The 14,290-nt window shown below is 56.0% G+C and overlaps 2 protein-coding genes across 2 annotated transcripts in view; both read left to right on the top strand.

Moving 5' to 3' along the window:
• Positions 1-244: 244 nt before the first annotated feature.
• On the top strand, positions 245-12,623 carry LOC125624829 (trophoblast glycoprotein-like). Its single transcript, XM_048826089.2, has 3 exons — positions 245-357; positions 1,157-1,451; positions 10,951-12,623. The coding sequence occupies exons 2-3, from the start codon at positions 1,168-1,170 to the stop codon at positions 11,786-11,788; spliced, it is 1,122 nt and encodes a 373-aa protein (XP_048682046.1). The 5' UTR covers positions 245-357; positions 1,157-1,167; the 3' UTR covers positions 11,789-12,623.
• SYTL1 (synaptotagmin like 1) overlaps positions 1,368-14,290 on the top strand; it is a 35,501-nt gene continuing 22,578 nt past the window's right edge. Inside the window, exon 1 of the mRNA XM_048826067.2 lies at positions 1,368-1,451. The gene's annotated coding sequence lies outside the window, so the exon portion shown is untranslated. The remainder of the gene's footprint in view (positions 1,452-14,290) is intronic.

The following is a 14,290-nucleotide window of genomic DNA, read 5'->3' on the forward strand; positions in this document are numbered from 1 at the left end:
GGTCCGGCCCTGCGTGGGTGGGTGGGCGACGTGTAGCCTGGCAGCCCACACCTGGCGTTTGCCTCCCCCTAGCAGCACATGGCAGCCCCGGGCCCCCCAGACGCCGCGGGCTGGCAGGATCCTTGGCTGCGGGGGGGACGGTTTCCAAAGGGCCCGCCCCCCGGGGCAGCAGCAGGTCCCGCGGGCCGCGCAGGGGGGCGAAGGGGGCCGGCTGGAAGGAGGCGGGGGGCCGGGCAGCAGGCGAGTCCCCACCCCGCCGGCCCCGCCCGCTGCCTTTGAATCCCGTTCAGCCCCTTGCGCGCTCCCGGCGGAGCCCGGTGGGAAGGGGAGCGGACTCCTGCCGGCGGCGGGGACACGGTGAGTACCCGGCCAGCCCAGGCTGGGGGGCCCCGGCCCCGGCCGAGGCTCCCGCCCACCCGGCCGCAGGGCAACTTCTGCGCCCCCTGGTCACTCGGGGGGCGAGATGCGGGGACCGGATCGGGACCGGCGGGGAGATCCCAGGAGAGGGAACAAAATGCCCGGAAACTTTGGGGAGAAGAGGGGGCGGGGGTGTGCAAAGGGCGGGGCAGCTGGGGGTGCAAGGGGCTGGGAAGGGGCGGGGTGCTGGGGGTGCAAAGGTGCTTGTGGGGAGTGTGTGTGCAAGGGACCGGCAGAGGTCGGGGTATGTGTGCAAAGGAGCCTGCGGTGGGGAGTGCAAGGGGCTGGGGGGGACTGGGGAGTGCAAAGGTGCTTGCGAGGTGTGTGTGTGCAAGGGACCGGCAGAGGTTGGGGTGTGTGTGCAAGGGAGCCTGCGGTGGGGGGGTGCAAGGGGCTGGGGGGGGGACTGGGGAGTGCAAGGGGGCCTGCAGAAGACAGGTGGGTGGGAGCAAGGGGACCCTAAGGGAGAGGTAGGGAGGGGATAGAGATCATGGAGGTATAGGAAAGAGGGGAAGAAGGATAGTGGGGGATGAGATACTGCTTAAGGGACCAGGAGTGTGGGGTGGGGGGCAGGGAGTGCTGACCAGAGTGCAGTGCCCAGGTCTGGGGTGCAGAGTCTCTGCACAGACCCTGGGCTGAGCCGGTGGCATGTCTATGTTAACAGCTCTCAGAGGAGGCTTTGGGGTGGGTTGGTTTGTTTAGCATCATGCTGGATTCTAGTGGCCCCCTTTGTCTGCAGGCGTGTTGGAAATGTCCCTCCTGGAGCCCCCCCCTGCCAGTCTGGGGTCCTGGGCGCTCCTGCTCCTGAGCCTTCTCCTTGCCCCGCTTGCCTGCCAGGCTTGCCCAGCCCCCTGCGAGTGTTCGGAACCAGCCCGGACTGTCAAGTGTGTCCTGAAGGAGCTGAAAGCTGTTCCAGCTGAGATCCCCAGGTACACCCGCAACCTCTTCATCACCAGCAACCAGATCGCTCTCATCAGCAGCCAGGACTTCCAGGGGCTGCCCAACCTGGTCACGCTCTCCCTGGCCAACAACAGGTAATTCCCCAGACTGCCTGTGAGGCTGGGGTGGGGGATGGTGCTTGGGGCAGGGTAAGATTCTCTCTCCTTCACTTAAGGAAATACTCTTTATTTTTACACTGTGCACTGTGGAACTCACTGCCACAGGATGCCCCTGCAGCCAGAAGCTTAGCAGGATTCCCAAAAGGATTCGATGCTTGTAATCAATAATGAACATCCACGTAACCCTCTTGCATAAGGAAAAATCAGTTTATTTCAGAAGGGATCTAAACGCTTATGCTTCAGGGAATGAATCAGCTGCTCGCTGGTGGGGGTTAGGAAGAAACTTCCCCTATGGGCAGGGCATTGCCCATTATGTGGTTGCTTGCACCTCAGAGATGGCACAGCAGGCTAGATGGAGCACTGATCCGGCATGGTTATTCCAGTGTCTGTAACCCATTTGTAAATGGCCATGGCTGTAGCTTCTTGGCACCGTACACCCCTGCTGGTGCATATTTATACAATCGAAATATGTATGTTGTAAATGTGCACCCCCAACCCCCCACCCTGCCTCCATGTGCATCCTGTGGGAAATCTGCAAGTGCCTTTGGGCTCTTTCTGGTTTTGCTGCATTCAGAGCCCGCTGACCTCTGAGCGTCTGGACTGGCTAAGCAGGCCTGAGAGGTTAAGGTGGCCGTAGCACCGTAATGCAGCTGATAAAGATACTGTTGCATCTGACTCCGATAGGAGAGGGGCTTCTGCTGCACTCCAGCTTTTCCAATGGGTCTGAGTAGTCACACCTAGAAACCTGGGCCTGCTCAGCATGCCCCAGAACCTTTAATTCTCTCCCATGGGACTCAGCGGCTCTAATCCTCAGTCCCATGAAAATGTCTAATTTTCCCATTGTTATAAATATTAAAAGTGCTGCTGGATCCCACGGGGGAGCCTTTGTCTCGTGAGCCAGAGAAACGGGGTTCCCACTGGATTGTGCCAAACCTTACAGGGCCCAGTCCTGGATGAGTGAGTCCGTAGGAAAGCAAAGCTCTCTTTGGCCTTGCAGAGCGCCCATTGGCAGTGCAGCATTCTGGCAGGTATTTGGATTTTGTACCTGCAGGGCACATTCAGGAGGCTGTTTGTGTCTAGCGATCCTAGGACCTGTAGAGGACCAGTGTTGAGGAATCTTTCATTTTACCTTGGTGTGTGCAGGAAGCCAATGCAATAAAGTATCTGGGGAGCAGGCTGGCAAGGAGTAGTGGGCAAAGCATTTGGGGGAGTCCAGATAGTGGCCCAGATCAGTGTGGTATAAATGGGAACCCTGAGTCCCACTTCCCACCGCCTGCAAGGCCTGATGAGCGCAGCAAAGCTGGCACGTGCAGAATTAAATCTGAACTTGTCCTCAGCTCAGTGTGTTGAGAGCCCTTGGTGCACAGATGGCAGGCAGGGCATGCTGCTTTTTGGAGACCCCTGCCCTGTGCACTGTGATGGATTTAAGGCAGAGCATCAGCTCAGCCTTGCTGGGAATGAGTTGGCTTCTGGAGGGTGCAGAGCTGCTCTAATGTGACTTTTCTGCAGGCTTCCACCAGAAGAACTTCTTGTGTAAGTGACTTGAACTGTTCAAATCCAAACGCAAAGGAGTGGCCTTAAAATAATTCTACTGGGAGCTTGGGCTGGGTACTGTAGGATGCTGAGCACGTCCTCCTGCAATTGTTGGGTCCAGGTCAGGACTTGGGGAGACCCTGTGTAGTGACTAGCAGCACAAACTGTTAGTCCAGGAGCCAGAGGGAACCACAGGACCCGTCTGTGACTCAATAAAGAATCCTCTTTCTATCTGTTATAACTAAGTCCTCTCCCTTCCATGCTTCAGGGAAAGAACCAATCTCTAATCTAAGGGGTTAGGAAGAAATTTCCTCTGTGGGCAGGTTAGTCTAGAACTGCCCACTGCAGAGTTTCTTGCACCTTTGTCCAAGGTAGCTGTTGCTGGCTGCTGTCAGAGACAGGATACTGGGCTGCCTGGACCGTGGGTCTGATCCTGTCTGTCCTTTCCAATGCTTTGTACCAGGAGGGACACTGCAAGAGTACTTTGCGGGGTCACTTGAGACTCGGGTTTGCCGGTCTGGTCTGTACCTTTGTACCGGTTTCACTGCGTGTTGTGAATATTTGTACCTGGCATTTCTGAAGAGGCTGATTGAGGTACTTCGGCAGTGCTGCCAGGGGGTCTCTCGTGGACTTCGAACAGGGATGCCTTGTATGGCTGTGCTCCGAGCATCAGTATCTGCGTGTGCTGGGACTTGGCCGTCTGCACCAGAGAGAGCACGTGAACCAGAGGTGGGTGGTGTCTGTAGCAGATGGACAAAAAGGAGCGAAAATCAGATCCATTCACTTCCTGGAGTGTTCTCTACAGGGACAGGCCTGCGCAGTGCGAGGGAAGTGAACTTAGTGCGGCCTTGACAACCCTGGAGACTGGAGCACTCGATTTAGCCACCGAGCAGGCAGCAGCAGGAAGCCAGCTACCCTGCCAGTCTCAGGCATGGTAAAGGGTGTGCAGATTGTCCCTGCTCCTTGAACTGTCCATCATGACAGCCAGTAAGGCGCCGTTTGTACCAGTGGTTTTGTGAAGGAATTGGGCTGAGATCCGCAAACTCGTGTCATGCCGGCAGCTGAATGCTGTCAGATGTCAGTACCAAGCTTGGCTGGATGCAAACCAGCATCCTAGGGAAGGAAGGCTGCTTACTGGGTCCCTGAGCCTTGGTATGGAAGGCTGAAAACAGGTGGGAAACCAGGAGCTGTTTTGCCAAGGGACTGCCAGACTGGATCAGACTGGGGTCTACCTAAGCTAGTCTCTTGTCTGCCAGTGCTCCAGGGGAAGGTGCTAGCAACTCTGCAGCAGGCACAGGTACTGAGGTCAGTTTCCCCTCTGATCAGACATCACTTGCGTCTACATGCAGACCTCCTCTACCATCCGCGCTCCAACTCCCCTTCCATACGGAGTCCCAGCAAGACACAGAGCTAGCCTTGATGATGCAAGGGCCGGGGGGCGGGGGGGGGGAATTGGGGGCTTGCATGGATGCTTCACCTCTAATGGCACCTGCCAGATGTTGCCTGGGTGGACCAGTGTCTTGTCAGTGCAGTGTTCCCATTCCCTACTGGGCTGTAAGGTCCAGAACTATGAAGAGAGCCTGCCAGGCCTTTTCACAACCGGTGGGTTTCTGAAGAGCCTGGGGCTGTTCGCTTTGGTTCAGTAAATTGGGGTCAGGTCCTCCCGCAGCATGGAGGCGAAGGGACCACAGAGCCTTTCTCCAGAGGGCTGGAGAGAGCGTGGTACCAGCTCCACTTCAGAGGTCTGGCGTGTAGCTCTCCAGTGCCCCAGGCTTTTTGGCTGATACTTCCTGCCTGTCCCAGAACTAGTGCTTAGAACGGTGTTGGGCAAGACTGGCAAGGCTTAGAGGAGCCCATGGCTGCAGCTTTCCTTGGTTCTCATAATCCTCTGTGGGATGCGCCTGTCTCTGGGGTTGGGGGTGAGGGGCTCACATCCTCAGGCCAGGCCTAGCTGTGGAGTTACAGGACCATGATCAGGAGCTGCCAGAGGATGGCAGTTGGAGACCAGTACATGGGGAGGAAAGGGGCCAGAGGGCAAAGACTCTCCCTCCCGCATGGGGAAGAGCCAGCGCGGTGCAGTGGGGAGGAAACATTTTGTACCAACAGCTGTAGCTGGTGTAGGAGAGCGGAAGGGAAAACCCATCATTGTGCTCCTGATCTAAAGAATGTCTTGGGCTCCATCTAGCAGGGATGGCTGCAGATGTTCCCTGGGAATGCTGGCCATCTTCTCTCCATGCTCCTTTCCTCTGCCCCTCCCTGTTGTTCACCCAGCCCCTCAGCGGAGTTTCCCTGTTCTCACTGGCTCGGAAAAAGAGGCAGGAGCAGCCGTCTGCAGGGAACGGAGCTGGGAGGCAAGCGGGGAATATCCGCCATCTCTTACAAACACTTCACCCCAGCAGCCCAGTTGGTTCAGCTGAACGTGGGAGGAGGTCTGGGAAGTGGCTTTGTTCTCCTGCAGGAGCTAAGTGCATGGCATTCATTGTTACCCAAGACATCCTGCTTGGCCTGGCATAGCTGTCCTGCCCTGAGAATGTATTAGGGTCCCACTGATCAGTGACATGTTCTGGTACCCTCAGTCGTGCTGGAGCTGGCGTTGTGTGGCCCTTGTTCCTGGCCTTTCTCCCCTCAGTCTTGGTCCTGGGCTCTCCACATGCAGCTCCGCTGGTGCACTTCAGTCCTGACCCGTTTCAGTCTGGGGTGGTGATTTTTGTGATCTGACCAAAATACACTGGGAACTGAGCTGAGTCCATCCAACTCATGTCACTTGTGTCCTCAGTAACATTTCAAAGCAGGCCTTCGGAGGAGAAAAACCTGTGGGCTAGACCATTGAATCAGTCAGCCCCTTTTGCATGGGCCTCTTTAAAAGATCCCCTTGGTACCCACTGCCAGATCAGGTACGTTCAGCAGGGGGAGGAAGGTTTCATCGTGACTTGGGGACCTGTCTCGGCCAGGCCAGGGCAGGCAAGGCTCCGGTTGGCCGCATGTGACTGGTGCCTGATCCCCATGTTCTGTGTCACTCCCACCTGGCCAGTTCCACGGGATCGGCGCTTCTCACCCCGCCGCCAGGGAAAAAGAAATGCTGACATTGCCATGGCAACATCCTTACAGGAGACGCAGCTTGGAAACAGACTCTGGCAGGGCCGATGCTGTGGGAACCTCTCTCTTTCTCGATTGAGACCTGCCAGGGAGGAGGTCGGTACCCCTGCCTGGTAATCAGCGCCTGGGTTTGGATTGGAACTGACTGGCTTGGGGAAGAGGCAATGGGCTAGCGAGCCTGGATCTCTAACCCACAGCCAGCCGGCATTGGTGAGCGCAGGCTGTACTGTCAGACGGCCAGTCAGTGGCTGATGCAGATGGAGTCTGCGTGATTCCTGTCCTTAGTGGGCAAGTGTCCACATCACCAAAACCACCTGCCCATTAGCACTAACAGGCCCCGTTGTTGGCCAGTTCAACCAAGGGGCCCAAGGCTGGCTGGACTATGGGCTTTGCTCTCCTCCCACTAGAGCCCGCTCTGGCTCAGAGCCAAGGCACGCTGGCAGGGCTGTGGGGAGCAGGGGGGCTGGCACTGCTGCCCATGCTGTAGCTGTTCCCCTGGATGGAAGACTTCAGCCTCCAGCACCTTTCACCAGCACATGGTCCTGAGAAGCTTCAGGATCCAGCGCTGGCCTGAGAAGGAGAGGAGCAGGTGCCCGATGTGGAACAATGAGCCCACCATGCCTCCGCGGCAGATGGCCAGCTGCAGCTCAGCCTGGAGCAATTCGCAGCGGCCACTGGCCTCTTTGGGGGGCAAAACTGCAGCGCACTTGCTTGCACAGAGGCAGTTTGGGGGTGGGTTTCCACCAGTCACGGGTGACCCTGCTCCACCCCACCAATGTGATCTTTGGAGAAGGCTAGATAGCCCCCTAGAATAAAACCAGGTCTGCTGCTGCCCAGCCAGACCCTGTTCCCGCCCTCCCGGCAGGGGAACAATACAAAGGACTTGGAATTTATTACGTTCTTTTGTATCTCTATTCACTCTGTGTGGTGTGAGGGCGTTTGAGGCACTCTAGTTAGTCTGCTTGGAGCAAGGAACTTTGAGCCAAGTTCCTGGGTTCTATAGCTAGAGTCATAGAACCAGGGGGTCAGAAGGGCCCGCAAGGGTCATCCAGTCTAATCTCCTGCCAAGGTGCAGGATTCGTTGTGTCTAAACCATCCAAGCCAGGTGGCTGCCCTGGGTAAGCCATTGTCCAATCAAGTCACCGAGGCCTACATTTTTTTCAGAAGTAGCCTCTCATTTTGGCTTTACTCTCTGTGTCTCAGCTTCCTTCTCGGAGGATGGTGGTGAGGGGCCGACGGTACTTTCTGCTGAAGGAGGGTGGTGAGGGGTAATGCATCAGCGTTTGCAGAACTCCTCGAAAGATGCTAGAAGCCTCCTTAGTAGTATCCTCTTGGGATGCAAGCCCTGTGGCGGCTGGTGGCAGAGATGTAGTTGACTGCCCGGCATTGTTCCAGCCATGGGACTCTCGGCAGGAGAACCAGGCTGGGCTGGGGCTGGTGGGGGCGAGGGAGCGTGTTCCCGTGATCATGTTGATGGGCGTGTGCAATGTTTAAACCTGTCAAATGGCTCTCACGTCACACACAGCCTTGCGAAAAGACAACTGGGAAGCAGCATCTGTGTCCTGCTCCTGGAATGAGATCTGCAGCCCAATGAGGTCAGTGACAAGACTTCTGTTGATTCAGTGGGGTTTGGATCAGTGAGCCCTTCATGGCAAATACTGTCTTCCCATGTGTCTGTACAGCGCCTAGCATCCTGGGCCTCTGATTCTGATTTAGAGCCTTTGGGCACCACTGCAGTATAAATAAAGCAAGTTCCATGATCTCCAAATACACAGCAGAGTAAGGAAGTGGAACCTGCTTCCCAGTTCCCTGTGTCCCATTTATCTACCAAAGAAATTAACACCAACTGCCAGCCCTGCTTAGTGTCTTTGCTACTCTGCTGTGTGCAGTCAGGGTGCAGGAGCTCATTGCAAAAGGACTGGAGGGAAGGGAGGCCTGTGCAGAGGACAGCCCCAGTCATCGTCTCTGTGGGTGTCATGAGGCTCAGCTTTCTCCTGGAGTATTTCTTTAGCAACTGGACTAGGCAGCTGGGTGGGTTAACGTCTAGGCAGAAACCTTGCTATAGCTTCTCCTTCCTGGGTGGGCCTCCGTATGCTCCCACAGTGGCTACAAAGCCCTGCAAAGGGGCTAAGGCTTTGGAGCTGTGTTTAGCCACGGCACAGAGTGGGGAGAAGTGGCTGCCATCTTAACATAGTTTAGTATTCAAAGGGTGATCAAACCCTGGCCTGGATGAAGTCAATGGGGGTATGTCTACAGGGCAAGTAGACACCCGCGGCTGGCCCGTGCCAGCTGACTCAGGCTAAGCAGCAGTTCAATTGCAATGTAAATGTTTGAGCTCTGAGACCCTCTACCTTGCAGGGTCCTAGAACCCAGGCTTCAGCCTGAGCCCGAACGTCTGTACTGCCGTTAAATAGACCCTTAGCCCAAGTCAGCTGGCACGGGCCAGCCGCAGGTGTCTAACTGCAGTGTAGACATACCCTGTGCATCTTGCCATTGGTTTCTGTGGGAGCAGGATCGGGCCCCATCCTCAAAATTCTAGGCTCGTTCTGTCTAAGCCAGTGCCTGAGCTACCAGGATATCTTGGCTGTAGGGCAGAGAGACTAGAACTTGCTGCTTGCGTCCGTTTAAGTAGGAGGGGTGCTTAGCTCAGGGCTCACGTTCCCCCTTGGTTGCGTCTGGGTTCTGTAAGAATCGCTCCTCTTCATAATAAAAACGCCACCTTCGGAGCCAGGGGTGCCCGACAAACGGCAGTCAGTTAGCCCTCCCGCCGCACTGATAGGGGTCACGTCAAGCACCTCTGAAATCCAGCTGCCGCCTGGAAACACCCCAACCCGTTCGCCTCTAGCCAAACAGAATGGGTTGGATTCCGAGCCTACGCTGGCATCCGCCAGGAGGAAGTGCGTGGAGCTAGACGAGGTAAAATCAGCGTTGGGTCAAGTCACTTCCTCGAGAAGCGGCTCCGACTGCAGGTGTCAGGCGTGTTCAAACCCAGATTTAAAGGGCCAGCGTGCGGCAAAGCACTGCACACACAAGCCTCAGTTTCTGAGAAGCCATTTCCAGCCTCTGCCTTTGGCCGATATTTAGTAGAATGTTGCCTGAAGCTCAGGCATGGCAGACGCCTGAAACTTCAGGCGTTGCAAAGGAAAGGAAGCGTCAGCGCTGAAGCTGTCCTGAGCTGCTCCTCTGGCTTATTACTCGGGACGGTGGGACTGAGACAAAACCCTCCCATTTCCCTCTAATAATCCCATGAGCCACGAGGAACTGGGTCTCTTACCGGTGCCTCAAGCAGCCAGAAAACGGGCCTGACTCTCCAGTGACCTGGCTAACTGCAGTGGAGTTTCTCCTGATTTACACCCAGCTGAGTGGGAGTAGGATCAGCCCTTATGTTTTTATTGTATGGAACCAGAATGGTCCAAGGAACATCCCAAATCCACACTAAAGACTCCTCTGGGATCAGTATGTTCCCAGATGTCACAGGAATGTTACAGGCCTCCAGCCAACTCCTTTGTGGGGGGAACGAGGCCCTGTGCTAATGGAGAACTGAGCGCCCTCACTTCCTATTGAAGTCAGCAGGAACCGCAGTATTCAGTGGTTTGCAGGATCGGGCAGCTAAGAGCAGGAATAATTCATGCTCTTGAAATTGACTGACACTAAGTGGCGTCACCCTGCCCCCACCCCCCTGGGAAAGGAGGAGAGGAATAAACAGTTCATGCACAGGCCTTTTGGCCACCCCGGGTCCCTTTGTCGCTCACATGTGGGCGGCATGAATGATGAGGAGCATCTGGAGTTAATCACCTTCTCGGAGGGTGGCTGACTCCTGCAGATCCTCAGAGATGTGTTTCCACCCACAAACATTTGCATTTTGGAGACTAGCATGTGCACATCTGACAGTGGAATTTGGTTCTGTGGGTGTGATTTAAAACTCTGCTTCCCTTAAAGGGACAGTGGCAAGTTCCAGAATAACACTAAGTCCTTCTGTGGTGGTGGTCATCCCTCACCTCTCAAATCACTTTACAAAGGTGCAAATGGGGAAACTGAGGCCCAGAGGAAGTGATGTGACTTGTCCAAGGCCAGACAGTGAGTCAGTGGCAAAGGCGAGAGTAGGAAACTTTTTACTGAAGAATCCAAGGGCCGGGCACACACGACCTGTTGCATGAAATATCTCCAGAGGGAGAACAAATATGTCCTTGAACATGCAGGTTTCTTGGGATCTATGTAGTTGCAACTGGAGTCATTCCCTTCAAGATTCAGGTGTTCATGGAAGAAGGAAAAGATACAAAGGTTCTTGTGCGTCCCTCGCAAGCAGGAGTCCCAGTGTTGGTACTGAGAGCATGAAGGCTTCTCTCAGAGGAGAGACCCCAGGTGGTTAATGATATTGTCTAGGCTTTCTAACCAATGGTTGGAAAAGCATCCAAAATCAGATCCCACTGGGCCCCACACTCTTGTTAAATGTGAAGGGAAAGTTAGTGCAGGTAGGCAGTGCTGCTTGCCATCCCTACAGGCTGAAATCTTCCATTTGCCCACGGCGCAGTTACTACGTGGACCTCGCCAGTGTATCTCCAGCTTGATGCAGAGGGGAACACCCTTAGAGGTGCAAAAGGAGTTCTTTCTCTAGGGCCCATTCATACCTGCCCCCTGGGAAGTGGACTTAGACCCAGCAAACTCATTGCATATAGTCATTGGGCGGTAACAGCTTTAGGTCTGGGTGGGAAGGGCGACCTAGAAGTGAAAGGCCCCAGTTCCGAGCTGCTGGGCCGTTGCCAAGGGATGGAATCGGAGTCATACTTTCTGTTGGGTCTCCTGGGATATTTGACATGAGCATGACCATTTCTCTCTCCCACCCCAGGATCAGCGCTGTGGAGTCCCAGGCCTTCTCTGCCCTCCCCAGCCTGCGTTACCTGGACTTGAGCAATAACCGCTTGGCTACCATCCATCCTGACGCTTTCAGCTCCAGGAACAACTCCATCCGGGAGCTGAACCTGAGCCGCTCGTTCTACAACTCCTCCGCCATCCGGCCCGTGGCAGCTGCCATAGTCCAGGGCGGCTTCCGGAGCCTCTCCAAGCTGGAGCTGACCAACAATGAGATAGTCTACCTGCCGCTGGGCATGTTCTCCAGCCTCCGCAGCCTCCGGCACCTGGACTTGAGGAACAACTCCCTGGTGGACATCAAGAACTCCACCTTTGCTGGCCTCCACCTCGAGCACCTCGACTTGACCTTGAACGCCCTCAAGACCCTGCGGATCGAGGCGCTGGCTGAGCTGGGGAGGCAGCTGCACCTTCGCCTCTTCCTGAGGGACAATCCTTTCGTGTGCAACTGCGACATCGAGGACCTGGTGAGCTGGCTGAACCAGAGCCAGCAGGTGGCCGACATGGAGAAACTGGTCTGTGTCTTCCCCCGGCACCTCCAGAACACATCCCTGTTGGACCTGGCCGGGGCAGAGCTGGGCTGCCACTCCAGCCAGCACAGCAAGAACACTCTGCAGACCTCCTACGTCTTCCTGGGCATCGTTCTGGGCATCATCGGTATGGTCTTCCTCTTCGTGCTCTACCTGAACCGCAGGGGCATCAAGACGTGGGTGAACAGCACGCGGGATGCCTGCCGCGACTTCATGGAGGAGTATCGCTATCATTACGAGATTGACTCCGACCCCCGCATCACCCAGGTCGCCACTTTGGACATATGAGCACGTTCCTCTCGGGAGCCCGCGTGGGGCTCTTTGGATGGCTTTGTGAGCTTCCAGGGGTGGCCTGGTGCTGCCCATCTCCAGAACCAATTCATCTGCTTGGTGATGAGCTGCGACACTCCTTGTGACGGAGTTAGAACTTTTTTCTTCTCCTGTCTGAGGGACCTTGCTGGGGGGAAGGCGCAATCTTCCCCTGCATGGTCTGTCTCTTGCACTGCATTACTGGCCCTAGGGGAACCCCTCTGGCAGTGGGACTCAGCCTTGGGCAGATCTCTTTGTGGGCATTATAAAGGGGACACAGGAAGGGGATTTCTGCCTCCCTTTGGCTTCAAGCTTCCATTCTGTTTTTTTGGGGTGGGAGGCTCTATCCAATGCAGGGAGTTGCTACAGTGGGAACACAAGAACTGCCCCGTGGGACCAACCCACTGGCTGTTAGCTCGGCATCCCCGCTCTTCTACAGCATCAATGCAAACCTTTGATATAATGCAATAATAAACCTTGGGGGTACGTGGGAGATTCCTTCCTAACCCCAGCTGAAGATCAGCCTATGCCTTGGAGCATGTGGATCGAGAACCCTGGGAATGGTTAGTTTAGCTCTGAAGCCACTGCGGCCAGTGGAGGGAATGAGCTGTGAAAACCCAGGGCTGTGTCTCCAACGCCTGCTAGGGGGCCCCAGGCCGGCAGTGGCAGGACAGCTGGGATTTCACAAGTATCCTGGGATGAAAGGGCTAGTGTGGGGGACTCTCCTCCTGCTTTCTGAGATGCTGGCTGAATCCTGGGGACACCAACAAATCCCTCCTCGCGCAGGCGCCCCACAGGAGCTGGGCCGGGAGGGAGGGGAAGTTTTACACGGGGGGGGGAGGGTAGGGTTCTTTTAGGGGTTTTAGTACTGTACATATTGTAAACCAGGGGAATGGACGGGGGGGAGGGAGGATTTTGTTTTTTTCAATGCACTGAGCACACAGAATAAGTGTCCCAGCTGCTGGCAAATTCCTGTTACGACCTAAGGCCCAGATTGTTAATGCTACGGCAGCGGTGCTCCACGCAGTGTCACGATGCCCAGCTGACTTAGGAGCCCAGTCGCACTTTCCGAAGAGATTTAGGCAATTAGGCTCAAGGGGTTAGGCTCCCCAGGCAGCCTGGTGTTGGGCTCTGAGTGCAGCAACGTGATAGCGTCACCGGGCTGGGATCTTCCATGCAAACCTTCCTCTGGGGTGTCAGTTCGGGGGTCACCGCACGTGCCGTAGGGGCTGACGGTTGTACTCCAAACGGGATGGCGGCTGCCTTCCCCCCGAGGTGGGGGGAACGTGCTCTTGTTGGTTTTGTTGCCCGATTCTGACCAATAAATGATTTCTCAAACTGTGTCTTGATGTTGGTGTGAAATAAAAGGTGTCTCCGAGCCCTGGGGGAGCTGGGCTGCAGCTGGGGAGCAGAGGTCCCTTAGCGTGGACTCTGGGCAAAGTCCAGAGCAGGCGCCGTATGGCTAGACTGTGCACCTGGTTCTGGGCTGGGGCTGACCCTCCTTGTGGCCTCTTGGCAGGAGCCTCTAAAAGCCAGTCAGGGGCTCTGGCCATGGTCCTTGGCAGCTGGACTGGCTGAACTCCTGCAATAAGAGACTGTGATCTTCCTTTTGGGACAGCCTCTCCAGCAGCCACAGGGTGTGAGGGTGGCATGGGTTATGCCATACAGTGACATACCAAGACCACGACCCGTTAGCTTTTTGCAGGGGCTGATTCTTTGAGGGGGAACGCACTGTAGTGCAGTATTACGTCTTGTTGGATGCCTAGGGAAACTGAGGCACAGACAGCCCGATTCACCACTGCGCTGCAGGGCAAAGGGGACATGAAAGGCTGCCATGTTGCTCTGCTATCCTGTGTCTGCAGCAGGGGGATGGTGAACTGGAGCCAGAGAGGTTAAGGCCCATTGTGATAGAAGGGTAAGGTGCCTCAGCTCCTGGTGGCCATCTTGAGACAGCTAGTTGCTGCAGGAAACCAGCCCCCCTGAACGCCAGGCCTCAGGTGTCCCAGGATGGAGACACCCCGGGGCTAGGCCCCTCTAGAAAGTGCCGCTCTAAGACTTGTTACAAGGGGTCTCAGCTGCAGAAGGGAACCCAGGAGTCCTGCGTTGCATTCCCATGTTCCAAACAACCGCCCCGTCGAGTTGGCAGCTGCTGGATGTTAAGGAGCGGGTGGCCAGAGCGTAGCCACGTCCTCTGGACAGAATCGATCCATCCTTTTCCTCAGCCGCTGGCCAAGTGTCTCAGGCACTGCCTGCTCCCGAGGGCGGTGGAGGCAGAAGCCCCAACTATCCCCAACGCGCTCTGTCCTACTGCTGGTTTCATAGCCTCCCTCCAGCCCACGGCCAAATGATGCGTCTTCTGGTGCCCTCGGAAATCCAGAATCCCATCTCCTGGGCTCCCTCCTGTGATCTCATTCACAGCGGCTGCCGTGGAGGGTGGATACACCCCTGTGTTTGTGGCATTTCTTTCAGCCCTCTGGTTCT

Source organism: Caretta caretta, chromosome 19 (assembly GCF_965140235.1).
Source record: "Caretta caretta isolate rCarCar2 chromosome 19, rCarCar1.hap1, whole genome shotgun sequence".
Classification (NCBI taxonomy): domain Eukaryota; kingdom Metazoa; phylum Chordata; order Testudines; family Cheloniidae; genus Caretta; species Caretta caretta.